This window comes from Cygnus olor, chromosome 20, assembly GCF_009769625.2.
Source record: "Cygnus olor isolate bCygOlo1 chromosome 20, bCygOlo1.pri.v2, whole genome shotgun sequence".
Lineage (NCBI taxonomy): Eukaryota > Metazoa > Chordata > Aves > Anseriformes > Anatidae > Cygnus > Cygnus olor.
In genome coordinates, this window is record NC_049188.1 from 8,300,347 (window position 1) to 8,325,135 (window position 24,789).

Here is a 24,789-nt window from a genome sequence, read left to right on the forward strand (position 1 = left end):
GACGCCTTGAGGCAAACCAAAATCTCGGGGGGGGGGGGGGGGCGGGCAGCGCCACCTCCCCACCGCCAGGGGCCGCTGCGGGCCGGCAGCCGCCGGGGGGGGGCCGCCTGCACCGGCCTCGGAGCGCGCAGCGTTGGCCGCCCGCGCCGCCGCCGCCATGGAGCCAGGTGGGAGCGGGGGTCCCGGGGGGATCCCGGGGGGTTCGGGGTCCCGGGGGTACCGGGGGGCTCGGTTAACGGTGCGCCGCGTGTCTCCGCAGGGCCCTGGGGCGTGTGCGAGGAGATGGCCATCCTGCACGGCGCCTTCCTGCTCGCCTCCAGGCTCGTCCAGCCGCGGGCGCTGAGCGAGCTGCGCAAAAGCGAGTGGCCCCTCGTGGGGCCCCCCATCACCGACGCCCTGAAGGAGATCGGCGCCCGCTGCCCTTCCCCGCCGCAGGGCAGCCTCTGGAAGAAGGAGGCTGTGGCCGTCGTCTGGGCCAAGGTGCTGCTGCCTGCCCCCCCTGCCGCCTCGCTGGACCAGGAGTGGAGGGAAGATGCGTTTTTCTCCGTGGGAAGGATGATCCCCGACGTTAACCGCACCGTCCTGTTCGAGCTGGTCAAGGCCCTCGGCGAGCCCCGGCATTTTGTGCAGCTGCTGCTGGCGTTGCCCCACGCTGTGCGCCAGAACGAGCTGGAGCGCTTGGTGCAGTACGTCGCAAACGAGACGTCCCAGTCGGACATCAGGTTCTTCCTGGACGTCTGGTGGGAGATGATGAGACACGAGGAGGGGCAGGAAGACAGAACAATCTCCACGTTCAGCACCCTCGTGCATCAGCATGGGGGTGAGTCCTCTCCGGACGATGGTCTTCAGCCCCCAAAACGGTTCAAGGGTGACCCTGGTTCTCTGAGTGGCTCTCCTGCTGCCACCAGCCTGCTCATGGCCCTGGTAGAGGGGTTAAAGGAAACCTACAGGAGCATTGCCCTGCCCCGCATGAAGTGCTATGCCTTGGCCAACCTGGTGGAGCTGCTGTCGGTGTTCACCGAGCTGGCAGCAGAGGGCAGCCCCCTCCCTGTCACGGAGTACCTGGACAAGGTCAGCTCGGTGGTCAGCCTCTGGAGCAGCGACGCTGAAAGCCAGTACCACCACAGGGCGATGGATGAAAAGGTGAAGGAGGCTGAGAGAAGCATGAGCTTCTCGTCCATGGCCAAGCTCTCGCGTGAGGAGCTCTTTGTGGGTTTGGACTTTCTCTGCAGCTTGCTGCATGCCTGGGGAGAGGAGCTGCAGGGCATCCTGAACAGCTCGGAGGATCTCTGCTACGAGAGCTACCGGCTCCTCGACACGCTTACCACCTTCAGGAAGAACCTGGTTTGCTTCTCTGAGAATGGAGGCCTGAGTAAGGATGAGACGCACAAAGCGTTCGAGCTGCCACAGACCATCGAGGACTTTCTCAAGGAGATCAGCACCAGCCAGAAGAGCAAGGATTCAGACACCAGCCTCGTGTCTTCAGTTGCCATGACAATCATCGAGCAAAAGCTGCATCGGCACGCAGAGATGTGCTCCGTCTTTGCTTCTGAAGAGACCTGGGTCTTTTCAGAGGGCTGGGTTGACTGCCTTGTGAAAAACAAAGAGCTCTTCCAGAAGCCAGAGCTAGTTCTGAAATTGTTGCAGACTCTGGTGAACTTTGCCAAATCCTGCCAAGACAGGGAGGCCCGAGAGATGCAGATGCAAGTAACCAAAGCCGTCATGGAATGTTACAGCGAGCTTTCATTGACTGACAAAAACCAAGTGATCTCGGGCGTCCTGGCATCTTGGGGGGGACCAGGTCTGTCCCTGAACTTGCAGGTGGTTGTGGAGGGGTTCCAGGAGGATCTCAATGTGACTTTGAACCAGATCACGAAGAGTGCGTCTGACGAAGGCCTTACCAGGGCTGTGGCTTCTGTGGCCAGGCTCACTCTGCTGTACCCTGAGGCCACTATCAAGCAGGTTTGTAGTCTTGCCGTTGTCAACCTAGGATCACACCAGTTCCTTGCGCAAATCCTCTGCTCCCTCCCAGCGCTGAGCTTCCTGGAGACACACGACGATCCAGGCAGGCCACACAGCCTGGTGGTGCGGTGCCTGAAGGAGGCAGTATGGGAGAAGCTTTCCGCTGCAAGGGAGAAGGAGCAGTTCCTTGAGTTTTTGGCCTTTCTCATGCAGCCAAGCTCAGCTGCTCCACTTGTGTCACCTGCAGAGGTGACCAAAGCCTTTGTCCTTCCCTATTTGAAATCAGACTGTGCTCAAACGGAGCTGAGCCTGCAGATCCTCAGTAAAGCTTTGGGGATACAGTCCTATCCAGAAGAGGACTGGATCAAGTCCTGCCACCCGTTCCCGCTTCTCCTCAGCCTTTGCAAGCTCCTAGATGGCTACACAAAGTACTGGCATCAGCCCAGGGACCAGCCCTTCCCTTCACTGGAGACCAAAGACCTGGTGCTGAGCACCCTTGGCCAGCTCTGTGAGGCGATAAGACCAGAAGCTGCTCCCTCCCCTGAGGTGTGGGTCCAGTCGCTGGCGTGGCTTCACAGGAAGGTGGCGTCACTGGACTGGACCGTCGGCCTCCGTCTGAAGAAGTTTTACGGAGACCACTTTAAGAACGAAGTCCCAGCCACGCTGTTTGAGATCTGCAAGCTCCCCGAAGACGAGTGGACATTCCGGTCTTTGTCAGCCTATGGGCCGGGCAGCGGGCTCCTGGCGTGGATGGAGTGTTGCTGCGTGTCCGCAGCGCTCAGGGAGACGATGCTGACGCTCCTCACGGTCAACGTGGACAACCCTGAAGAGGTGAATCTCTTCAGCAAAGGCTTCCTGGTGGCCCTCATACAGGTCCTCCCTTGGTGCAGCCACAGTGAATGGAAGAGGCTCGTGCACGTGGTCACAAACCTGCTGGCGAGGCAAGTGTTGCACGTGCCCTACACACTGGAGTACGTGCAGTACATGCCCCTGCTCAACCTCCGGCCGTTTGCCTGCTACCTCCAGCTCTCCGTGCTCTTCCTGCGGGGCTTCCAGCTCCTCTGCAGCTCCAGCTGCTCCACCTGGCTGCCGGCAGACGCTTGGCTCCACGTGGTCCAGCTGTACTGCGGCAGCCTCACGGACCTGCTGAGCTCCATCAAGAGCGCCGCGGGGTCACCCTCGCAGCCCCCTGAGGACAGGAGCCCCGCGGAGGAGGTGTCCTTTGTCTGCATCCAGATGTTCTGCCACCTCCTGCACGTCGCCGCCATGCTGCCGCCGGACAGCGGGTGCAGCGAGCCGCTGGTGGTGGTGGCGTTGGAGATCCTCTCGCAGTACGAGGCGTTCAGCTCCGCCGACAAGTCCCCCAGCAACGTGCTGCGGAGAGCCAACGAGAGGCACTTCCTGGAGTCCATCACGGACAACGTCGGCGACGAGGAGCTGCGCGGCACCCTCCTGCAGAAGCTCAGCAAGCTGGGAGCTTAGGCAGCCCTCTCGCTCAGGGGCAGCACAAGGAGCTAATGAGGGCAACAGGGGAGAGCATCGGCCCTGCCGCAGGGGAGCTGCTATGTGGAAAGCTGTAAGATCTGTAATAAACCTTGTCTATTTTTCTCTTTTGAACTTCTTTCCCCCCTGCTGTGTTCTCTCCTAACCTAAGCAACGAAGGGGCCATATGAAGATGGCTGGGAGCAGCTCTTTTTTCTTTTTTTTCCAGCGTGAATAGCTGCGAACACAACTGCTGCCAGTCCTGCGCCTCCGACTTCGCAGCCTCTGGCATCAGGGAAATCACTTTTCCTGCGGCTCCCCTGCCGCCAGCCCTCTCCTCGTCGCGGGCAGGCTGCCGTGTTTGCTGTATGCTGCCGGAGGGGGGAAAGCGAGTCAGGCGAGCGCTCTGCGGGACTGGCAGGTACCTCTGGCAGTAGGTGTGGGCCGCCCCGGGGCAGGTGTGGGTAACCTGCTGCCTTGGTGCCTCCCCACCCAGCAACGAATGGCACGTTGGGGAGAAGCAGCCGGTGGCGCGACTGAGGAAAGAAGTCTTTATTTATTGGTCTCTTCCGATAGGTGCAATAGTGAACAGGGCAGTGTTGGTGCAGTAGTAAACAGGGCAGTGTTAGTGCAAACTGAGATGCCGTATTGGCCTTTTTGTCTTTACGTAAGGCACGTTATTTGTAATAAAACCAGCAAGATACAAATATTTGTAATGGGTAGCAAGCGGGTTATAACATCTCGATAGTTAACGTAGCAGTAGTGTTTCTGCAATAACCGACTGCGTGCTGGAAAAGGCCCTTTCTTGTCTTCTTCCCAGCCTGTGCAGCCATGGCTGGGACAAGCCCTGATACCCCAAAGAAATGGGTCTCCCAGTGCCAGCCCTTTCCAGCCATTCTTTTTGGCTTTTAGACGGAATGAAAGGCACAGAGTGGCCACCGGTCTCTCAGCTGCCCTGCAGCAGAGGGAACCGCAGGCGTGTGCAGGAAGCCGCAGGGAGGAGCGGGCTGTGCTGGCTTGCCCCGTGCCTAGGGAAGGGAGGGCAGCTGCCGGGCTTGTTAACCCCACGCTGCAGCCATGGTGCAGGGTGAGCAGGGAAGCCTTTCCCTGTTTCCACTGGGACTGAAGGTAGGAATGAGCTGAACCAATCAAGGACACAGCTCAGCACCCTGCTCTGGTGTTCCTGGTTCCTCTTGCACTGACCAGTTCCTTCCCTGCTACTGGCAGGCCTCCTTTTGTGGGGGGACAGGATGGGGCAGGAGGGATGGACCCTACACCCTGAGCTCAGGCTGTACTGGCACCCGCAGGGTGCTGCTGGTGTCAGCTGGAGGTGAGCAGGGGTGAGGAGCAACCGTTTGAGGATCCCGGTGTCAACTTCTCCCTCCAGCCCTGCTGGGGACACGGGAGCCACCCCATCCCCACCTGCCAGCCGCACACGTCAGGCAGTTGTAGTGAGAAGCCCCTGTGGGGTAAGCGGGGAGCCCGAAGTGAGTCTGAGCCCTGCATCAGGGAGGTGCGTGTGGGAGGCTGGATGCAGCTGTAGCTTAAGGGCAACATTGGTAAAGATTGGGCACAGGCTGTGCAGAACCACGGCTCTGCTCCCTGCCGGAGGCTGTAAACTGGAGCTGGAGGAGTGGCTCTGAGCAGTGGCAGGGACAGCACGCGGCTCCCCCCGGCCCCAGCGCTGCTGCGTGGGGCTGGGCGCGCTCCAGGCTGCTCCGCAGGCCCCTTTGCGCCGCGCCTCGCTCTGTGCTGGCGTCAGTCCCAAAAGAGGGGGGATTTGTAACCAGCCCCTCTCGTGTAACCGTTACTTTGGTGCCACAGCGCTGAAGACCAGAAGGAATGTCGTGCTTGGGGCAGAGCTCCTCCTCGCTGGCCCCTGCGGGCGGGAGGACGCCAGGCGCAGGAGCAACGTGGGAGGAAACTTCCCCCAGAAAGTCCCCCCAGCTGCGGCCGGCGCTGCCTGGCAAGGCTGCCTCACGCCAGAGCAGCCTCGTGGTATGGATGCTTCTGCTGCTCAGCCCCCGCACCGGTCCCTGCAGCGCTGGCCGTGGAGGCAGAAGAGCGGGGGGGGGACACAGCCCTTCTCCAGCCCCCGCGCTCGGCTGCCTCTGCCGGCCATTACCTGCTCTTGTCGGCGGGCGAGCGGCCGTAGAGTCGGGCGGCCTTGCGGCAGATGAGCCCGAACCAGTAGAGCTGCGGGGCGAGGAGGGAGGCGTTGGCGATGTTGCAGTGCAGGGGGATGCGGAAAGGCACCAGGTACAGGGGGATCCCCGCCTGCCTGGCGTAGGCCGCGTACATGAAGGGGAAGAGGAGAATGCGGCAGAGGAAGAAAGTCACCAGGATGAGGATCCCGTTCACCTTGTGCAGGAGCGTGTCCTGCATCTTGAGCTGGGGAAGGAAGAAGGCGCGCGCAGGTGAGGGCTGTGCTCGGAGCGTGGAGATGCAGCAGCAGGAGCCGGTGCTGCCCCGCAGCCCTACAGGCCAGGAGCTGGGTGCGGGGGAGTGGAAGGGGCTCCAAACGCAGCCCCCTGCACCCCGGTGCTGCGGGAAGGAGCAGGGGAGGAGCAGCCAGTGGCTGCGGATGGGGAGGAGCACTTTGGAGGGAACAGGAAGGTGAGGTGGGAGGGGATGGGATGCTGCTGCGTGAGGGAGAGGGGCGCTGCGGGGTGGGGAAGGGCTGCGAACCCCTTCGTGGGCAGCGGGGGCCCATCCACCCGGTGAGCCCGGCCCCGAGGTGGCTGCGATGAGCCCCGTCCCCCCTCGCGTACCTGCATGAGGATTTTGCCCAGCGATACAAAAGGAGTGCTCAGCTCTGCCGTGAAGATGCAGCCCACGAAGAAGTCCCCCAGCTCTCCCCTGAAGTGCTGCAAATAAAGACAGCAGTGAGCACGGGGCCCTCCCCGCCGTGGCATGTTCTGCGCTCAGGGCCCAGCTGGTTTCAGGAGAGGTGGGTGAGAGCTAACTCTGAGCATCTCCCTGGGCTCAGGGCTCCTGCCAGCGATGCTTTGCCAGACGCAGCCTCGGCTGCACGGGTGCTGAATGTGATGCCAGCCAAGTAACCCTGCGAGCGGAGACCCTCTGCAGGTCGGTCTGAGATGGGAGAAAAGCACTGAGCAGGTGCTGAGGCGTCTCCCTTCTGGGGCAGGTGGGCACCCTCCTCCGCGGGAAGCTTTCAGGGTGCAAGGAGGACGCTGCCCTGTCTGCGAGCAAGGGGCAGGACGCGGCGACACCCAGCTGTGCTTCATGCCCCGTGCTCCAGGGCAGGGACATCTGGGGACAGGAGGCAAGGAGCAGCTACAGGCAGTGACGCAGGGAACGAGGCCCGTTGGGCAAGGGAAGGACCCGCTGTGATGCAACCATCCGCGGTGACACCCAGGGACCCCCCTGCGGGGCTGCATTCACAGCCCTTACCTGGGCGACGGGGGTGAGCACGATGAGGATGAAGAGGTGGTGGGTCACCATGAGCCGCTCCCGCAGCAGGAAGCTCCGCACGCTGGCCAGGGAGTGCTTCTTCTCCGCTACGCCCTTCTCCAGGCTCTTGTGCCAGTGGCAGAGGTACATGACGTAGATGTCGTAGGTCATGTAGGGAACGAGGACCCAGATGTACTCCACGGCCAGCCAGTGCCTGGGGAGGGAGCAGCACAAAGAGGTGTGGCGGTGGAGGAGACCCACGCCTGCCGCTGCAGCGAGGGGGAGTCGAGGCAGAGCACGGCCCGAGGGCACCCCGGAGCCCAAGTAGGTGGTTGTGCTGCTGCACCCGTGCTACTTGGAGTGAAGGGGGAGCGACAGGTAATTCCCGAAGGCAGCAGGTGAGCGGTGCTCTAAAAGCGACGTGTTTATCCAGGCGGTGACTTTAGGTTTCTGGTAGGGCCACGCAATCAGCCTTGCATCAGGCAGGAAAGCCACAGGGGCGAGTGACAGAGATCCCAAGCTCCTGAGGAACCCGGGGGCTCAGGGGCCCAGTGCTGCTCAGGGTCTGGTCTGCAGAACCGTAGCCATTCCCTGCAGTATTTGGGGGCCCAGCACCCCCTTCCCCAAGGACACTTCCTCGGCACTGCCCCGGTCGTGGCTCGCTGTGCCAGGCGCCGCAGGGCCAAGCACAAACACACAGCGATTAGCCCGGCAGGCAGGTGTGTGCCAGGGCTGGAGAGCTGCGCAGGGCAGGTGCACGGCACCTCCCCGCGTCAAGGGCTCGTCTGCCAGCCCTGCAGCACGCAATGCCCCCCCGGGACATCCGGAATCAACACCTGGTGGGAATAAAATGCTGAGCCTGGGTCCCTTCTGCGTGCCCATCCTGTCGGCTGCCCAGCCCGGGTTAGTGTCCGAACGTAGCTGGAGACCTCAGAGTTAACTGGAGATGCCTGGCTCAGACTCGGGAGAGTGAAGTGCAAGACGTTTAATATAGGCGATAAATCCCTGTGAGACGTTTGCCTGTTGGGAAATAATTGCACGCAGATGCATGTTCCCAAACTATGTCGGAATCCCGGTTGCACAACCCGGCTGCAGTAACCCCTGCTCGGCACGGGGACCGGGCTCCTCGAAAAGCACTGAGCGGAGCTGCAGGGGCAGGGAAACCACCACCAGTAGGGAATCTGCTGCTGCTCACAGAAACATAGCTCGGGGCCTGAATAAATCCGCTCTTGCTCTCCTGCTGCCTCAGGAACACACGCAAGGAATTATTTCTTACTTCAGACAGGAAGATATCCAAGATGTGGGGATATCCCGGGGAGGGGGATGGACCAGCCCTTGTTGGTACAACTCGCCCAGGGCTTCGGAGGGCAATTACAGTGCCAGCAGTACAATGCTTGTCTGCCTGTGTAAATAAATCGGCAGGCTTTATTGCAGCCCTTGTGGTGCTTCCTGGCTCTGTCTTGCTGTCTTTCTCCGAGACCTTCCCTGCCGAGCGCTGTGCTGCGGTTCCCCCAGACACACGGAAAATTTGGGGCTCTGGCCGCGTCTTTGTACAGAGCCGCTGGCCCTGAGCGCGGGGGCTGCTGGCAGCCGCCTTCCTCGCCGCGGGGCTGGGATTGTTCCCCCGACCACACGGCGGGCTTTAGAGGGTTGAGGTCTAGCTCATCGGGATCCTGCTGCAGTGAGATGAGACCTTTTGTACCCGTGTGCCTGAGGCACTGCAGTGACCCGGGGCCGCTCGCCGTCCTGAATGGCCCTCGATGCTCTGCGGGCACAAGGATGCTCAGTCGTGTACCTGGTGTCCGGGCTCCGTGCAGGTGCTCTCGCCGCCAACCTTTGCGCTGATTTACACCGCGAAAAGCCAAAATCCGACACAAGGCTCCTCCCTGCCTCCGTTTTCTCTGCTGCTCTCAGCTCTGGCTTCAAGCCTCTTGCCCTGGGTGGCTCTGCTCGGAGCTCCTCAGGGGGCGGCCGCCCCGTAAACCCCAGAAGGGCCACGACAGCTCCCCGAGCAACGCCGGCCGCCCTCCCGGGCTTTCTGCTCCGGGGTCCGTTGGGCTGCCCCTCTCCAGCCACCCCCGGCTGGCTGCGGGCTCGCAATAACGGGGACCCCCCCACCGTGCCGCCCCCCGTGCCCCCCCCGTTACCTGTCTCGCACCACATCCCCGCAGCTAAGCACCACCGTGAGCCCCGACACCGTCGCCATCGTGGCTTGGACCGTCGACACCAGCCTGCAAGCGGCAGAGAGGAGGCGGCTCAGAGCCGCGCACGGCGCTCGCCGGGCCCCGATCGGACCGGACCGGGCCGGGCCGGGCACCGGCGGCACCACCACCACCACCACCACCGCCGCCGCCGCACCGGGGCTCGGCCCCCACCCCCCCCCCCGCCCCCCAGCCCCCCAGCCCCGTACCTGCCGCTGAGCAGGACGCGGTCGCGGAGGCTCCATGCCGGGGCCGCCCAGCGCAGCGCCCGGGTGCAGAGGGCGAAGAGCCCCGGGAAGAAGGCGGAGGCGAGGGCGAGCGTCCGCCACATGGGGCCCGCGCCGCCGCCGCCCGCCGCCACCGCCCGCCGCCGGGGCGCGCCGCGAGGCCCCGCCCCCGCCCCGCCCCGCCCCCACAAGCCCCGCCCCCCTCTCCGTTAAGCCACACCCCCCTCGCCGTTAAAGCCCCGCCCCCCTCGGTCCTCCTGTTTCCCGGCGTGCCGCGCGGCCCGGAAGCGGCGGGTCGCTATGGAGGAGGACGAGCCCGAGCTGGCGGCGGGGCTGGAGGCGGCGCTGGAGCTGGCGCCCGCCGTGCAGGCCGCGATCGAGCAGGTGGGGACGGGACCGGGACCGGGGGGCCGGGACGGGGCTGAGGGGGCCGGGAGGGGCCCTGGGAGCAGCGCCCGGCGCGGTTCGTGCGGCCGCCTGCGCGTTGAGAGGCGGCTCCTGACCGGCTCGGGTCGCCCCTCCCAGGCTTCTGGGAGCCTCCTCGGAGCCGCTGCGGCCTCCGGGCTCCTTCAGGCCCTGCGGTGGCGGTCTGCTCGCTTGTGCTGTGCCCGGAGGAGGGGCTGCCTCGGGCCCAGGGGGCCGTGCGGGCTTGCGGCGGGGCAGGAGGGGGCTGTAGCGCGGCTGCGGAGCGGAGGGGCAGGTGGCACTGCGGCTCTGTCCTCCCCTCGGCAGCAGCGTGTGACAGCTCCTGGCGGTGGAGATGTCTCGTGGAGGCGTTACTCGTCTCGTGCCGTAGCTTTTCTGATTCTGGGGGTGATGGTGGAGCTGGGCGGGTGCCTGGGAAGCTCTGCCCCTAGGTGAAAGCTGCTGAAGAGGCCTGTTCCTGGGCGAAGTTGTTCTCGTTTAAAGACTCTGACCCAACCACTGCTTTTACTCTGGAGAAGGTGCGGAAAAGTGAACGGCGCGCGCGCCCGCTTAAAACAGGGTTTTGTGAGGGCTTCGTGACCGGGGTGACGTGCGGAGGTGGTGCTGCAGTGTGATGGGGAGAGCCGCCGTGCTCGCTTGGCGTGGTTTTGACCGCTGAGAGCGAGCTGATGGCTGTATGAATATGAAATAAATACGGTACCAGAGAAGGGAACGCAGCGTGTTTCAGTCTGCGGAGACAAAAAGCAAAGCTTGCCAGCTGTACTTGCATCGTTTGAGCTACTTCTGAAGACAGATCTGTCTGCACCACAGCTGCTCTCTTCCCTTTCCTGGGCGTAGGAAGAATCATCCAGCCGATTCCATTTCTTTCCCTCTCTTTCATGTGCGAGTGGCAAACCCCAAGTCTCCAGAGAACTTGTACAACCATTTCTTAATTCATCGTATTTCATATTACATGGCTGTGAAAACCAAATCCTCTGCCTCTCACCATGGGGCCTCGCAAAGGTCAAGCGAAGATAAGGGCAAGGCCTCAGCAGGGGTCATCATTTCCAGGCAACTGCAAAGCTCAGAATGGTTTGGGATGCATAATTAATGGCTCTCGCGTGTCTCGGGAATTCCTTGCACGGGGCTGATTGTGCTTGGCCTGCATGTGGAAGCACGCGCGGATGGTATCTGTGTTTACCCAGGCTGATATGCCCAGGAATTTTGGTAGGTCGGAGATCTCTGGAGATCTTACTCCTGGGGAGAGGCCTGACTGCCGTTTGTGCAGGCTTGCTAGGACGGTGCTGCTGAACACAACCTGAAGTGGGTGCTGAAGTAATTGGAAGTAGCAGGTATTACGTAAAGTTACAGAAATTAAAGTTGATTGTATTTTTTGTATTTTATGTTACTGATTGTATCTTTTCCTTCCCTCTCCTCAGGTGTTTCCCAGCCAAGATCCCCTGGACAGAGCAGATTTCAATGCTGTGGAGTACATTAACACTCTCTTTCCCACTGAGCAAGTAAGTAGTGCTCACAGTAAATCCCTCTCCTTGGTGCAAGGAGTAGCCTGATAGTAAACGACTGAAGGAGTGTTTAAACCTGTAAAGCCTTTTCTTCCAAACAATAGCGTATGTAGTAATGCTGTGACAACAATCACTTCTTAAATCCTCATCTAATGAGGTTTGTTCGTTACGCATCTTCTTTGTACCCAAAGTGCTTGCTGGAGTCAAAGTTCTTTGATCTGTGGACATAAATTAGCTTTATACACAGAGGTTTGTGTAGCAGCACACCTCATAACTGTGCTGTGTTAATCATTAGTGAATCCTCAAGGGGTTTAACCGCATAAGGCAGGTGTTGCGTGTGAAATGTCACTGAAGAGTCATCTGTGTGTGTAACCCATTGTTTCTTTTGAGATGTAAAGAAGGAGATTGCTGTGGGGTCATTATCCATACTCGGTCTTCCCCAGATCAGCCCCGGGGCAGTTTTGAAGTAAGCTATTGTGAAAAGGTGTTTCCGTGGCTGAGGACTGGGTTGTGAGGCAGCTCCATCGCAGGTTTTACCATGTTTAAGACCCTCTGCGGGGTTGGCTTTTTGGCCTTCCGGTGTCTCTCTTCAGTTTGCTGGTGGTGCTGGCTTCTCCTTTCTCCTTTTTGCTGGTGGAAAGGTATTCTTCTCCCTCGAACCCCCCCCCCTGCAGCTCCAGCAGCAGCCAGGCCTCCTCCAGCCGTGCGCTGGGTGCCTGGGCTCTGCGGGAGGGTCCTGGCCAGGGAAGGTGAGAGCTCTGCACGGCACTGCCCGCTGGAGGTCACTGTCACCACGGCATTTTGGGGCTGTTCCTCCTGACTGCAGGCTCCCGGCAGCACCAAAAGAGAATTGCAGGGAGCACCCTGCTTGTCTTGGGCTGAGAGGGGCCTGCAGGGCTGGACTGCTCTGCCTTCTGCTGCTGTTATGTGACCTGAAGAGCCTCTGAGTTGCCCTGTGTCTGTTCCTCCACCTGTAAAACAAAGTCGTGCTCTCCTTTTTGTGAAGTAAGATGTATGAGAAAGTGCTGAGTATCACAGCTGGTATGTATCAAAGTAAAGAGGGAAAACCTGTTAACTTTCCTTTGTGTTTTTCATGTTGTAGTCTTTGGCAAACATCGATGAAGTTGTGAACAAAATCAGATTGAAAATAAGGTAAATGTTTCTCCCTTTCATTGCACCTCTGATGGGCGGTAGTCTGGTTCTTACCAAGGCTTCATAAGCACAGCCTGTGCTGTGGCTAATTGGAGCTTTTAATTTGCTTAAAAGATAAGGACAGGATCAACCTGAAGCCTAATAGAGTTGGAAAGAGTCAAAAATGTATCACTAATTAGAGGGTTTTTTTTAATATCCTGCCCCTATTGTGTAATATCTGCCTTTCAGGTTGTTTTATGGTGGATTGCAACGAACTAGGAATCAATGAGTACCAAATTTTAGTACAATTTGAAGGCTGAGAGAACAAACTACCCAGAATACTTGCTTGCTGAGAATTTATTTTGTTGGTGAGGTCAAAGTAGCAATTGTGAAAACTCTCATTTTATGTTTTTATTGTTGTTATTCTTATCGTAAATGTAAAATAAAAATAACTCTGCAGGAGAAAACCTAAGTTTCTCCACAGTCTGGCACCAGCAGCCTGAAAAAGGTTGAGACAGCGCTTTAATATATGAAAAGTGGAAATGAAAACCGACAAGGGAGAATGTGTGATATTGCTTAAGGGAAGAGAAATGCAAGGAGCCCCAGTTAGATTATGTAAATTCTTTATTTTTGCAACAGGAGCTTTAAATTGTGTAAGATATTGCCCTACAGAGAGAGGGAGAAAGAAGTATGAGTTCAGCATTGGGAGCACCAGCTTTTGGATTTTAAATCAGTTTTGTAGCTCTCAAAGGTTCCCAGATATTATTTTGGTCGGGCATATCGAGAATGGATTTGACGTTATAAATTGTTTTCTGCAGGAGGTTGGATGACAACATTCGAACTGTAGTGAGGGGACAGACGAACGTGGGACAGGATGGCAGGCAGGTATGTGTATCTCATCTCGAGCAAAGCCAGTGGTTCTCATCTTGTGCTGCTAAATTGAGGCTTGGCTCTGACAAGCAGCAACCTGCTCTCGTCGTTAGGGAGGTGTTTCTGCTCTTTTACGCTAATGACTTCCCGAGCTGCTTTCTGAGCAGCTGTTCTGTCCTGCCTTCTGATCACCCTGCAAAGGGAAGTGAATGAGAAATCGATTATAAAAATCAAAAGCAAAACCAGGGGGCTTGCAGTAGCGTCTCTCTAAAGCTAATTATAAACTAACAGGATTAAACAGGCACAAACACATTTGCCATTGAGTAAGAATCAATAAGAGGCTATTTAGCCTTCTAACTAGGCTGTTTGCTGAAGTATCCCGAGTAGCTAGTGACTAAGCTTGATGACTGACTGCCAGTTCATCTTGTGTGCCTTATTCGGCCACCAGGTTTTCCATTTGTCTCTTTCTTGACAGACGTGTTTGCTCGGAGTGCAGTATTGAACAGCACGGCCATGGCTACGGTGTTTGTGAACGCTGAGCTTGGTCCGCGTGTTATCTGATTGTGAGGTATCATTTGGTGCGGCTGTACTTCCTCTGTCTGTTGATTGATCTTTTTTAATACCGGATTTAAGAAGGGGTTGCTGGGCTGGGATAGTCGTTCCCTCCCCAGCAAGGCTTTTCCAGCAATTCTACTTCTTGCTGCGGTAGCAGTTGGCGCATATTTGCTCTTGTGATAGCGCTGCCCCCACTCTCACTTTTTTTTCCCCCCTATAAAGTCCGTTGTGTTGAAAGAATAAGTTCTGGGCAAACGGGACATGAAGCCCCTGCAGGAAGTGGTGAAAAGAGCTCTGCGTGGAGAACAGAAAAAGACCAATACGAAAACGTACATCGCTGGCTGGCTTCCAACAGGCCGTGTGTGCAGCCTTGTGCTCCAAGGGATTTAGAGAGGTTACTCCATCGGAGAACACACGGAGACCGGGGCTTGGGGTGAAAAACTTTTTGTTTCTAATCCTGCCTCTGCCACAGAGTCTGGCATCGAGTGAATTATTTACCTTATCTGCGCCTTTGTATTGTTCTCGGGCAAATGTGAGCTGCGTACCTAGATGTGAGTCTGCTCTCCTAGCAGAACCAGTTCGGTGTTTGCATGGTTTCCCAAGTAATGCTGTTAAACTGGGGACACTCCTGGGACGTAGCCCACCTTGGAGTAGTGCTGCCCGCAGTCACTGCGGGGATGAGACAAGAAATCAAGGGGGCAGCAACTGCAGAGATTGAGGAGGGACTGGAAACTCCTCCAGCACTTGCGGAGTGTGGATATGATTGGTGGCGACGGGGAAAGCTGCTACAGCTGTTGCCTCAAATAGGCTCAGAAGGCTACAAATTCAGAGAAGGCTTTAAACAAAATAAATAAATCAAGTAGAGCTGTGGGTACAACTTGCCCAAAGTGCCTCAGGACTCACAGGTCCAAAGGATGCACCGGGTGAGAGACAAACAAAAGAAGCAGTGCCACAGTCAGCGGTGCTTGCAGGGTGACAAAAGCCTCCCTGTGCTACGGAGGTGCAGCGAGTGTTGTTTAGAGCTTTGCCGTACATCTGTGCTTTTTACTCTTTAATCCCTTTGAAGTCCCCAAAGCCTGTTGAGACAGACTTGGACAGTATCCTGCTCTGAAGACTTGAGAGGCAAATCTTCCGTGCAGCCCTTCGTTTAGCTTGGTTGTAAAGGAACCAATTAAATTTCTGTCCAAGTTTTAAAAAAAAAAAAAAAAAACTTCAAATGTGAATGTGTTTGTGGTGTGTCTGTTGAGCAGGGCGTTAAATTTTTATAGAGCGAGAGGCCTGTCTTCTCCCACTCAGGGCAGAGGTTTTGTTTTACAATACATGGTAAGAAAGTCTGAATAGAGCTGAAAGCACGGTGCCCTTAAGACAAGACAGTGCTCTGCTAGGAAGGAGGTCAGTGCTATCTGAAGTGTTTTTCCTTTTTGTCTTTTCTGGTAGTAGTTTGTAGTTTGAAAGGTCTTACAGTAACGTTAGGTTCTCTCTTCTACAGATCTCATTCAATTTGTAGGAAACTGTAATCTTCACGATTTTAATATTTCCTGTGAAATTGGCACGGAGCGTACACATGGATAGTGTCATCATCCTGTGAGCGTCTCCTTAGGAAGCCCAGGGTGAAGATCATTATTGCAATTTATGATATTTACCACACCCTTAATTAATAAAGAAGTGGGTGGCAACCAGCTTTTGCAATAGGTTGGAAATAAAGCTTAGAAGCAGCCCCAGCAAGAAGTTTAATACATCTTTCCCTTTATAATGGCTTGTTACCGCGAGATGTCCGTAGCCCATAGGATGCAGTACTTGCAACAACCTAGCTTTTGAAAAACCCATTCCTGGCTTTTGACATATTTCCATCCATTGACCCATTGAAACCCAAGGACGGCGCAATCCATCCTTTCCTTGAAAGCGTGTGCTGTAAATAAAAGTGCCTGTGAATTCTGATGTTACAGCTGCTTGGATTTCAGTGGCAGCTCAGGGTCCTGTGCATTTACTGTAAGCTTGGATCTGGCAGGTGTTTTGCAAATACCTCTTCAGTTGTGTTCTCTTCTAACCCCACGTGGTGCAAACCGTAACCAGGATCTGCCAGGGTTGCCCGACCGCTTGATATCGGAGCTAAAGGAGCTGCTTTTGTCTGGAGAGTAAGTAGCACGGTTTTTATAAACATCCTCTCAATCCCTGACTTCCTTCCCAAGGAAACACAAACCTCAGCTCCAGTGGTAGAACAACAGAAACGTTCCTGTGCGAGCCAAAGCAAGCCAGGAGAGGGTTCCCTGCCGAGTCCCCTTCTCTCCGTTTTCCACAGTAGCTGCGCCCCTCTGGTGCTGGGTGCGTGGGGGGCAGCCAGAGCTGCGCACACCAGCAGTTGCCGTCCCTGCTGTCCTCGCAGAGCACACGCCGTGGGTGGAGAAGCTGATTCAGGGAGCTCAGCCTTGGCTTCTCCATCTCCTGGCAGCTTTAGCTGCCAAACGGGGGATTGGGAATCTCGTGTAGGCTGTTGCTTCAAGGGCCAGGGAGCTGTTACTGACTAATCTTTATTTTTATAGCATATTTGGAAACCATTGATACCCAGCAGGTTCCTAGAAGGCAAACCGAGGCTGTGTAGCCCATCACAACTTGGTTTCTCTTTGGGTATGGGGTCATTTAGCAAAGCAGCTGCTGGCAAAGCGCCTTCCCCTCGTGCTGAGGAGCAGAGCTTTTACTCAGCCCTGCTGAGAGCTGCACCTTCGTGGCTGTCCAGGAGGGGGGAGCCCAGCCTCGTTTTTGAGGCAGGGCAGTGCTCTGCCGGTGAGGTGCCTGAATAGTGCTGCGTGTTGTTCTCCCAGCTGGAGCAGTTGAAATCCCCGTCAGGCACAGTGGTGAGTATCTTGTATGTGGCTATGGAAATGTGCTCTGTGAAGAAAAGGAGACCTCAGGGTTAGCGAGTTCAACATGTTAATTGCAGATCCAGCCACTGATACTGCCTGTGATTGAGACTTCTGGCTGATAGCATGGTGGTTGTAACGCCGGGGATGACGTCTGTGCTCCATCTGCGTGCTGAGATGAGCGAGCGGGCCTTCGAGGTGAACCGTAGGTGTGTGAAGGATGCAGCTTTTGTCATCAGTCGTTAACCTTTAAGCAGTTGCCTAAACGTCTTGATCACATACACAAGTTCATAGCAAGTAGTACCTAGGTCTCTGAAAAAGCAAGTTCTAAACCTAAAACTAAAGTAATCAAATGGATGTGGCCCCAAAAGAGTTACTGAAGCAGTTCTGAAGACAAGAATGCTCTCTCCTCTCCACGGAGCGTAATGTTTCTCAGTTCAAAGCATCTGCCTTTTTGAAATTTTGCCCTAGAATTTCCTCCAAATGCGAGAGCCTTAAAATAGTCTGGCTCATTTGGCTTCCCCTTCCTGGTGCGGTATTTCAGTAGAGCCTGCAGACAATGCCGTGAACTTCAGAAATTATCTCACTAATGATCCTTTTATGGGAGGAAACAACAGCCGTGGGTGGAACATTCCTCTGCAGGGTGTAACAAAATTTTCCTTGGGAGTCCCAGACTTGGGCTATTTCTGCTGCCTTGGGAGAGGCTGGGAATGCAGGAGCTGCCGTAGTTCTGGTGTAACAATACGTGGCTCGAGCTGTGCCTGCACTTTCTGGGGAGCCAGCGCTGTCCGATTTTTTTTCTTGTAAGGTTTTTCTCAGATTTGCTGCTGGACTGGAGTCTGGGCTGACCTTGCTAGGAGCTCCAGTCCAGTTGTGGTATAATTTCCTCTTCGCCCCAGGGTGTAGTATAAAAAGTTCCCATAGATTTTTCCACTGGATGTGTAACGCGCTCAGTGCGTTTCTATTTGTCACTCTTTTTAGTTGTGTTTATTGCTGAACCTTCTACATGGACTGGCTGTAATTTTTTTGACAGCAGCTGACATGCCTTTACTGCTTGTTTGGCTGAAGCTGCTTCACCTATCCTGCTCTTGCCCTTGTATGAAGCAGTCTCTGCATTTTCAGTCTGGTTTAACCCTTAACAGTGTCAAGCAGGGCACAGGGGCTTGCGTCAATAAAGGTGAGGCAGCTTTGTGTGAAGTCTGTTTTGGTAGGAACTTAGACCTCAAGGGGCTTTCCAACATCCCCAGTGGTTTTGTGGCTTCATAGTTTGACTCTTAAAACAAACAAAACCTCTTTGTCTGTGGCCCATTTTTCCCTTCCTGCCCTGTGCGTGTGCACACGCACAAAGTAAATAACTGAATTTCAATGGGTAAAGGCTGTTTTAAACAAAAGCTTTGCTTATAGAACGGAATAATTCAGTTGGAAGGAGCCTTTGAAGATGTAGTCCAACTGCCCGACCTCTGCAGGGCTAACCAAAAGTTAAAGCCTATTAATGAGGGCTGTGTCCAAACGCCTCCTAGCACTCGGTGTGTCCTGGAGCGGTAGGGTCCTGCCTCGGTCGGTGCTAGACCAGAGTGAAGTGTTAACTCAAAGAGGAAAGGGATGTGCTCTGGGCTGGGAAAAGCTGTGCGTGTTTCTCATGGCTGGAGATACGAGTTGATAACTGGGATTGCTTTGTTTGGCTCCTGCTTCTTTGCTTTGCTCCATGAGAACAGTAATACGTTGTTTTCTTCTTAACTACAGCAGTGCAAAAAAGGGGTGGCAGCTGCTGTGGTTAAAGAATACAAATATATTCTTGTTGCTCAGCCTGAACCCGGCGCAGCAGTAGACAGCTTAATTAGCCATCCCGGGCTGGGTAACCATTGCTGTCCTTTCTCATTGCATGTAAAAATAAACACGGCTCAGCTCTGCAGCTGCGGTGAGTCCCAGGCAGCCTTCTCTGCCCGCGTGCTGCAGCGTCTGGCGGTCGTTAAGGCTGTGGAAGGAGGGGAAGGATGTGTCTGGCATAGAAAAATGCCCACAGGTTATTGGGTTTTACAAGGTCATAGCTGGAATTCAGTAAAATGTGGCTGTTGTTTTCCATAGTGATCAGGAAATGTGTTGCAGAACCAATATAGAGAGGAGAAGAGATGAAGATGGGAGGAAAAGAAACGAAGACGGACGGCGAGCAGAAAAAGTGATGTGCAGATGCTGCAAGTGGCAGAGAGCAGCAGCAGGGAGCGTGGCCCTCCCCTGCTGGTGGTGTCAGCCTGGCTGCTGGGTTCCCATTTAGCTGGCACGTCCTCAGCTGCAGGGCAGCCGGTGGGTGGTGTCTCTGGAGTCGGAGCTTGTCCTCCCCTGCTCCGAGTGCTGGCTTACAGGCAGCAGCAGCCTGGCAGGCAGAGAGTTGATTTTGTGCAGCGCTTGCATAAACACGCTGATTAAACAGCGCTGTTGCTTCAGCTTCCCTTCCGACCTCCACCTGTTTGTGTAGAGGTGGCTTTTTGGGCTACAGGTTGTGTTTGGCTCTCAGCTAAGGTAGCCAATGCTTTCTGATCTCCTGCCGTAGGTACTTTGATTTTGTTTCTGCATTTATTTAAATAAGTGCTCTCTTCCAGGCATCAAAGTGCACACTGCTTCCTTGGCTGCAGGTTTGGCTCGTGGCCGGCACTGCTGTGCTGCTGCTGTGTCTCGATGAGGGGCCCGGGCTCTGCTGGGGTTGTTTGTGTGAGCATTGAGAGCAGACAAGGAAAATCACCTTGAGAGCTCAATAACTAATTAAACCTATGTCTAAAAAATACTTGGGGGCGTTTCTGTGTCACCACCCCTGATGTGGTAGGCACCGACTCTGGCCTATTGTCTCCCGCAGGGCTAAGCCGTATTGTTCATTTTTTATTGAACGGTTCAGTGTTCTGAAATACAAACAAGCAAATGTTAGATTTCACTGTTTTAAGGTGATGAATGGATGAGGGTTAAATACTGTGTCTGAGGCTATGTAATTTTATAGATTAAAAAAAAAAAAAGTCGTGCCACAGATTCTGTAAGGCTCCAGCCCGCTGACTGAAGTCCCAATATTCTTTTGTAACCAGAGAATAATAAACAGAAATTGAGCTGCCAGAATAAATCAAATGTGATATTCATTTAGAGTCACTTCCCTAGTGAATTATGACAGCTGGACAATGTCCTTCCCATCTAGGAGACACGGCGAGCTCTTTCTAGCCCAGAACATATTTATTGAAAAGGGTTTCAGGTGAACGGCACGCCAGGAAGAAATAGTGCTGTTTATTATTCTTTTGGCTACTGGCCATTAAAACTGGCATCTGCAACTGCCCGAAGAGGTCAGGCATAACTTCTGCCATCTGCTGCAGAGCTTGGTTCGAGGCGGGTCCGAGTGTGACCTTGCCTCGTGCTTCTGGGTCAAGAGGTAATGAATGCGCCGTGTCGTCCTGCTGTCCGAGGCTGGGGAGCAGGTCACATTTTGTGCTGGTAAGAGATGTTTTATTCGTGATGGTGTTAAAGGCAGGTTGCAAAGGAAGCCTGGGCTGTTCCCCAGCCAGCGCTGCTTGGTTTTGGGTGCCAGCAAAGCGAGAAGCCCAGCCTGAAAATAGAAATCCCAATAACAGGCAGGAGATTGTCTTACTATGGAATTTTTTCCTCCTCCCCTTTTTTTTGTTGTCTCCCATTTTTGGTGAGTGGCAGTGTTTGTTCCAGCTGTGCTGTTTCCATGCCTGTGGCAGGTGAGCTGTCAGCATTTCCATTCCGAAATCCCAATTTGTAGGGTTCGGGATGCAGTCATCCATTTCCCCATCTAGATCTGGCCTCCTAAGGTCTAAACCTGACTATGAATTCACCTTGCGAAGTCTGAGCAGCACCAGCTCGACGGGTTGCTGAACTTGGCTGCAGGATGTAAAACCTGTGCTGCTGCGACAGGTAAAATTAGTCACCTGAGTGAGAGAGACCAATAAAACTGCTGTCAGTTACAGCACACCACCTTTCTTCATCGTGCAGGACTGGGCGATGCCATACAACTGACAGCTGAAAAGGGCGCTGGCTTAACGCGGGAGTGAGCTTCAGGAGCTGGGCTGCAAGGTTTCAACCCTCACTACGTGGGACATCGCCTCCTGCTTCACATCTGCTGTCTGCCAGTGTCCGTGCAGCTACTCAGAGCATGGATTTTGATTCCTGAGTATGATTTGGAGGGTTAAGTGAAGGGACAAGAGTAGCAATTTTAAGCTCGGTGCAGTATTGGATGTAATCTGCTTTGATTTAAAGCCTCCTGTGCAGCTGTAGAGGTTAGGACTAGAGCTGATGACAGAAAACTACATTCTTTCGCGGCGATTGTGGTGGTTACATAGCATTTGATGAATCCTAGGGTGGAAATTTGCTAAAATCAAAACCAAGGGTGATGAGTGTCTCACAGGTTTGTCTGCTCAGGGGAATTATCTGGGTATCTGTGGTGTGTTGTCACAGTGCTCTAATGGACAAGCCCTCTTGGCTTTAGCTGCAGCAGTTTATCCATCGCTGTAAAACTTAAGAGCTTTCTCTAAAATGAAATCAGACTGAGAATAAAAGTGTATTTCTAGCCTTTCTCGGTCTGGAGGGACTCATTTGTGTGGGATTTTAGTGGCAGAAATTGTTAGGCTGGTCACACTATGCAAGGGTTTCTTTGAAATCTGCAGCTGAGGCTCCTTTGAGAATCAGGGATGGGAACTTATTTTTAGTCATGGTCCAGATTTTCATTGATCTGGGCTGTAAGTGTGGCAGCAAATGAAAGAAGCATTAACACACTGTATTCAAGAGTGGGGACCGATCCAGGAGCGTTAAATTCTCAGCATCCTGACCACAGCCCAATTTGTAGCATTAAAAATACATTTGGATGCTGTGAATTTGGCAGATGTGTCAGGCGTCTATAAAATACTTAGTAGAGGGCAGCTTTCTGATGTGAGTAGCGACATCCAATTGAAATGTATATTGGCTAGAAGGAAATAAAACTAGCACGTTTCTAGAACAACACCAGGGAGCATATGGAACCTATCAAGGTATTTTAAAACCCTTGCTGGGGACAGAACAGTGTTGGTTCAGATTGTCCCAAAGCTCAGAGTTTCCTAAGCAAGCAAACTGCCTCTGAAAATTTGTTCTTTCCCCAAATAAACAATGTTTTGTAGTAACACGCTCTTTTAATTCCTCTGTTTGCATATTTTCTAGCACTTCAGTATTTGTTTACTTGCGCAAGATTCCTGATGGGATGAATGTCTAGAAATCAGCACACCCACCAAGGAGACACCGCTGCTCGGCTGGAGGGATGCGGTGGCTCTGTAGCAGGGGGCAGAAGCTGTGCCTGGGGTGGGGAGGGAAGGAGAATGCTATGCCCATTTGCAGCAGCTCTGGGGATTTGCAGAGGCTGTAATTCACTGAGTTTGGTTTTAGGCTCGAACACTGTTGCTAATGCTGTTTTTGGTGGTGTGAACTTCGTACTGTAAGTCGCGGGAACGTTAACTTTCAAAGGACGCTTCACTTCGAAATGCTGAATTCTAAATTCGTGCCAGTATTGCTCCGTTAGGCTTGGTCTCATCCCGCTTCTCACTTGGCTTGTTTTATTTCCTCCTTTTGCTGGTTGGAAGATCAAGATAAAAAGGTGCCACAAGTGACGATGTGCAGACTGACCTTAGAAGTTGCTTGGGACGATGCCAAGGAAATATTTTTTAGGCCGTCTTTTTCTTCGTGATTCATGCTTTAACTGCTCCCTCTTGTTTCATACTGGTGTTCGATGGACTCCTTTCCTGTTGCATCTCAAGGTGAAGAGGGTTAAAGAGCTGCAGCTGATTCATGTGCTGTGCTTTTCCCTCCTGCTTTGGAGAAGATGATGAAGACCTGTGTAGCTCAAGGTCTGTCCAGCTTACCTGGGGGTGACGTGTGCTACAGAGTTGGGTTTTCCAAGTCCTGTGTGCGTCTTCTCAGCATTCTGCATTAAATCACTTTTGTTAACGCAGGAGCAGGGGAGTTTCCACTGTATAAACACAGACTGGCTGGAAAATGGGGTTGCTTAAAATCCATCCAGTTCTTAAATTAGAAGACCCCTTTCCCCCTGCAAGAACTGGCTGAGGAGCCTGTTTGCAGTCCCTCGTTTGTAGGTGCTGGGGCTGTGCTGACCCATGCCTGGCAGGCAGGTGAGACACCCCATGCCAGAGAAGGGGCAAGCGATGTGCAGCCAAGCCTGTTGCCTTGCATCGCACGCTCCATCTTGCTCCATTGCTGGTCCTGCCCTCTTCCTAAATTCACTGGTTTCAGAGCAGCTGGGGTGCCCTGGGGATAAACAGCTCAGCAAAAGGCACTTGGGCACCATGACTGATCGCTCCCCTCTCGGGCAGAGTCCTGCCAGAGTTGTGTTTCTCAGCTGGTGTCTGGCATCCAGGGACCACAGAGGTTGCACGAAGCTTTAACAAATAATGCTGATGGGTTAATCATAGCTTACAGGCTCGCTTGCTGATTAGAGTCATACGGTGTTCGTCCAGGGCATTGCAAGCTTAATTTTGACATCCGTGTATCATTATAAGCATAACAGATCATGTATCCACTTTATTTATTAGTGGTCCTCAGCCCTTGAAATGAACTGCCCTTTTAGGGAAGGAAATACAATAACGTAGCTTTTGCAGGCCAGTTGGGAGTGCCATAAATTTGCATGTATGGTGAGGAAACCAGTAAATAATATTGCAAGGTGACCCCTGTGTCAGGCCACAACAGCAAGATTGGTGGGTGTTGTTCATCGTGTAAACCAGCTGTGTCAGAGAAAGAGCAATTCCTTTCCTCTTGATACGCTTCTGGTTTTAGAATTTCTGTCCACAATAAATCCTCTATTAATAAAACAACAACAAAAGCAGTAAGAAAAGGCTTTTAAAATTCACGATTCGCTGTCTTAATGGGAGCAGTGTGAATTTACTGAAGGAAATGCATTCTTACCATATCTCAAGTGTGGTCTTTTTACGTGTCTGTAGTTTCCCATCTCCCGTTTTACAGGCGAAAGAGTAATCGTTATGCACAGTAATAAATCTATTTATTATTCCTTGAACAATTAGACCTGCTTTCCTGCCTTAGATGTCAGTTTCATATTTCTTAATAATGAACACCATTTATCAAACATGAGGTGATTTTGCGCTTTTCTTTCCCCTGTCTTCACAGTGACCAGGATGGTGAAGTTGTTTTTTCCCCATTATTGGTTTTACTTATTTCCTTCCTTTATGTGCAATATTTTACTTTTGGACGCTGCACTTGGAATGTTACAGCCAAAAAATTTTCATTGGTTTCCATAAGAAGAACCATAAAAAAGTTTAATTGTAGACTTTGTGCAACAAATAACACTTTGGATTTGTTCTGAGCTTTCCCTCAGATCTCTTTGGTAGCGCCCCTCTGACTAAAAAGAAATTTTTACACGATGCTACTTTGAACAAATCTTATTTGTGTTTGAAGAAAAATATTTTCATCTCTATTATGTAAATTACATTAAAAAAAAACAAGCACATCAATGAATTAGTTTCTTCTAGCTCAAATATGCATCTCTTTTTAGGAGAGTAGCCCTCGAACTAGTGGAAGATTTGTCTTAATGGCTAAGCAAATGTTTGTAAGCAGGTTTTAAGAAATGAAGGCAGTGTTTATGAGCAATTCTGGTTTACTCAGGTCTGTTAATGTTGCTGTTGAGTTCTGTGTTGTTTTTTTAACAGCTGTAGGAACATATACCCTTCTCTGAGAGACGAAACATAGAACTTGGACAGAGGGGCAGCTGCTGTTCGTGTCTTTCCCCAAATTACAGCCAGGCCATTTTGCACAGCGGCAGGAGGCCTCACATCTTTAACTGACCAGGCTGGAGCAGAGCATGTGTTGTCTCTCGTGTTTTTCCCGAGACTCTAAGGAGGTAAAAGCAATAAGTGTCAGGACCAGGTGATGACACCAGTTCACCTTGTTTTGGCAGTTTTTGGCGTACAAGAACAAAATCCCACTTGAATTTGCTTGCTGCTCCAGGGGCAGCCTCGAGGAGGGGAGCAGGCCCGTTGCCCCCAGAGCGCAGGACAGCCAGCAGCAGGAACGTGGGCTTCAGGCAGAAACCAGTCTTCTGTTAAAAAAAAAAAGTCTGCTGTTTTTTTGTCACAGCATTATTAATAGTACGTTAGAAAAATAGATTGTGTGGTTT

At 53.5% G+C, this 24,789-nt stretch overlaps 3 protein-coding genes and 1 long non-coding RNA gene across 6 annotated transcripts in view; 3 read left to right on the forward strand and 1 right to left on the reverse strand.

Moving 5' to 3' along the window:
* Positions 1 to 52: 52 nt before the first annotated feature.
* GEMIN4 (gem nuclear organelle associated protein 4) lies at positions 53 to 4,153 on the forward strand. 2 transcript variants are annotated; one of them, XR_005813905.1, is made up of 3 exons: positions 53 to 167; positions 260 to 3,538; positions 3,674 to 4,153. XR_005813905.1 is itself a non-coding variant. In XM_040532300.1 (2 exons), the coding sequence occupies exons 1-2, from the start codon at positions 158 to 160 to the stop codon at positions 3,442 to 3,444; spliced, it is 3,195 nt and encodes a 1,064-aa protein (XP_040388234.1). In that variant the 5' UTR covers positions 53 to 157; the 3' UTR covers positions 3,445 to 3,579. The 2 variants fall into 2 exon arrangements, 1 of the variants encoding a protein (XP_040388234.1); XM_040532300.1 differs by lacking the exon at positions 3,674 to 4,153 and having other exon boundaries at positions 260 to 3,579.
* Positions 3,982 to 9,452, reverse strand: TLCD3A (TLC domain containing 3A). Of its 2 annotated transcripts, XM_040532305.1 has the most exons (5): positions 9,269 to 9,452; positions 9,006 to 9,089; positions 6,859 to 7,072; positions 6,216 to 6,311; positions 3,982 to 5,835 (listed from the first exon to the last, which is right to left on the reverse strand). In XM_040532305.1, exons 1-5 carry the CDS (start codon positions 9,388 to 9,390, stop codon positions 5,566 to 5,568), a joined length of 786 nt encoding a protein of 261 aa, XP_040388239.1. In that variant the 5' UTR covers positions 9,391 to 9,452; the 3' UTR covers positions 3,982 to 5,565. The 2 variants fall into 2 exon arrangements, 1 of the variants encoding a protein (XP_040388239.1); XR_005813906.1 differs by lacking the exons at positions 3,982 to 5,835; positions 6,216 to 6,311 and adding an exon at positions 8,135 to 8,260 and having other exon boundaries at positions 6,936 to 7,072.
* Positions 9,453 to 9,519: 67 nt separating this feature from the next.
* The window catches only part of VPS53 (VPS53 subunit of GARP complex), a 62,711-nt gene continuing 47,441 nt past the window's right edge, over positions 9,520 to 24,789 (forward strand). Inside the window, exons 1-4 of the mRNA XM_040532197.1 lie at positions 9,520 to 9,670; positions 11,131 to 11,211; positions 12,317 to 12,366; positions 13,164 to 13,230. Of these exons, the coding sequence (XP_040388131.1) occupies positions 9,587 to 9,670; positions 11,131 to 11,211; positions 12,317 to 12,366; positions 13,164 to 13,230 (282 nt within the window). The 5' untranslated portion in view covers positions 9,520 to 9,586. The remainder of the gene's footprint in view (positions 9,671 to 11,130; positions 11,212 to 12,316; positions 12,367 to 13,163; positions 13,231 to 24,789) is intronic.
* Positions 18,092 to 23,378, forward strand: LOC121057694. The gene is made up of 3 exons (XR_005813892.1): positions 18,092 to 18,546; positions 18,714 to 20,537; positions 20,616 to 23,378. It is a non-coding gene; the product is annotated as an uncharacterized LOC121057694 (long non-coding RNA).

Bases quoted from the DNA above. Each gene is read 5' to 3' on its own strand.
- TLCD3A (XM_040532305.1), bottom strand. From the start codon at position 9,390: ATGTGGCGGACGCTCGCCCTCGCCTCCGCCTTCTTCCCGGGGCTCTTC. The intron at 6,312-6,858 runs GTAAGGGCTGTG...CTTTATTTGCAG, and splicing joins TGCTCACCCCCGTCGCCCAG to CACTTCAGGGGAGAGCTGGG. The intron at 5,836-6,215 runs GTACGCGAGGGG...TTCCTTCCCCAG, and splicing joins TGGGCAAAATCCTCATGCAG to CTCAAGATGCAGGACACGCT.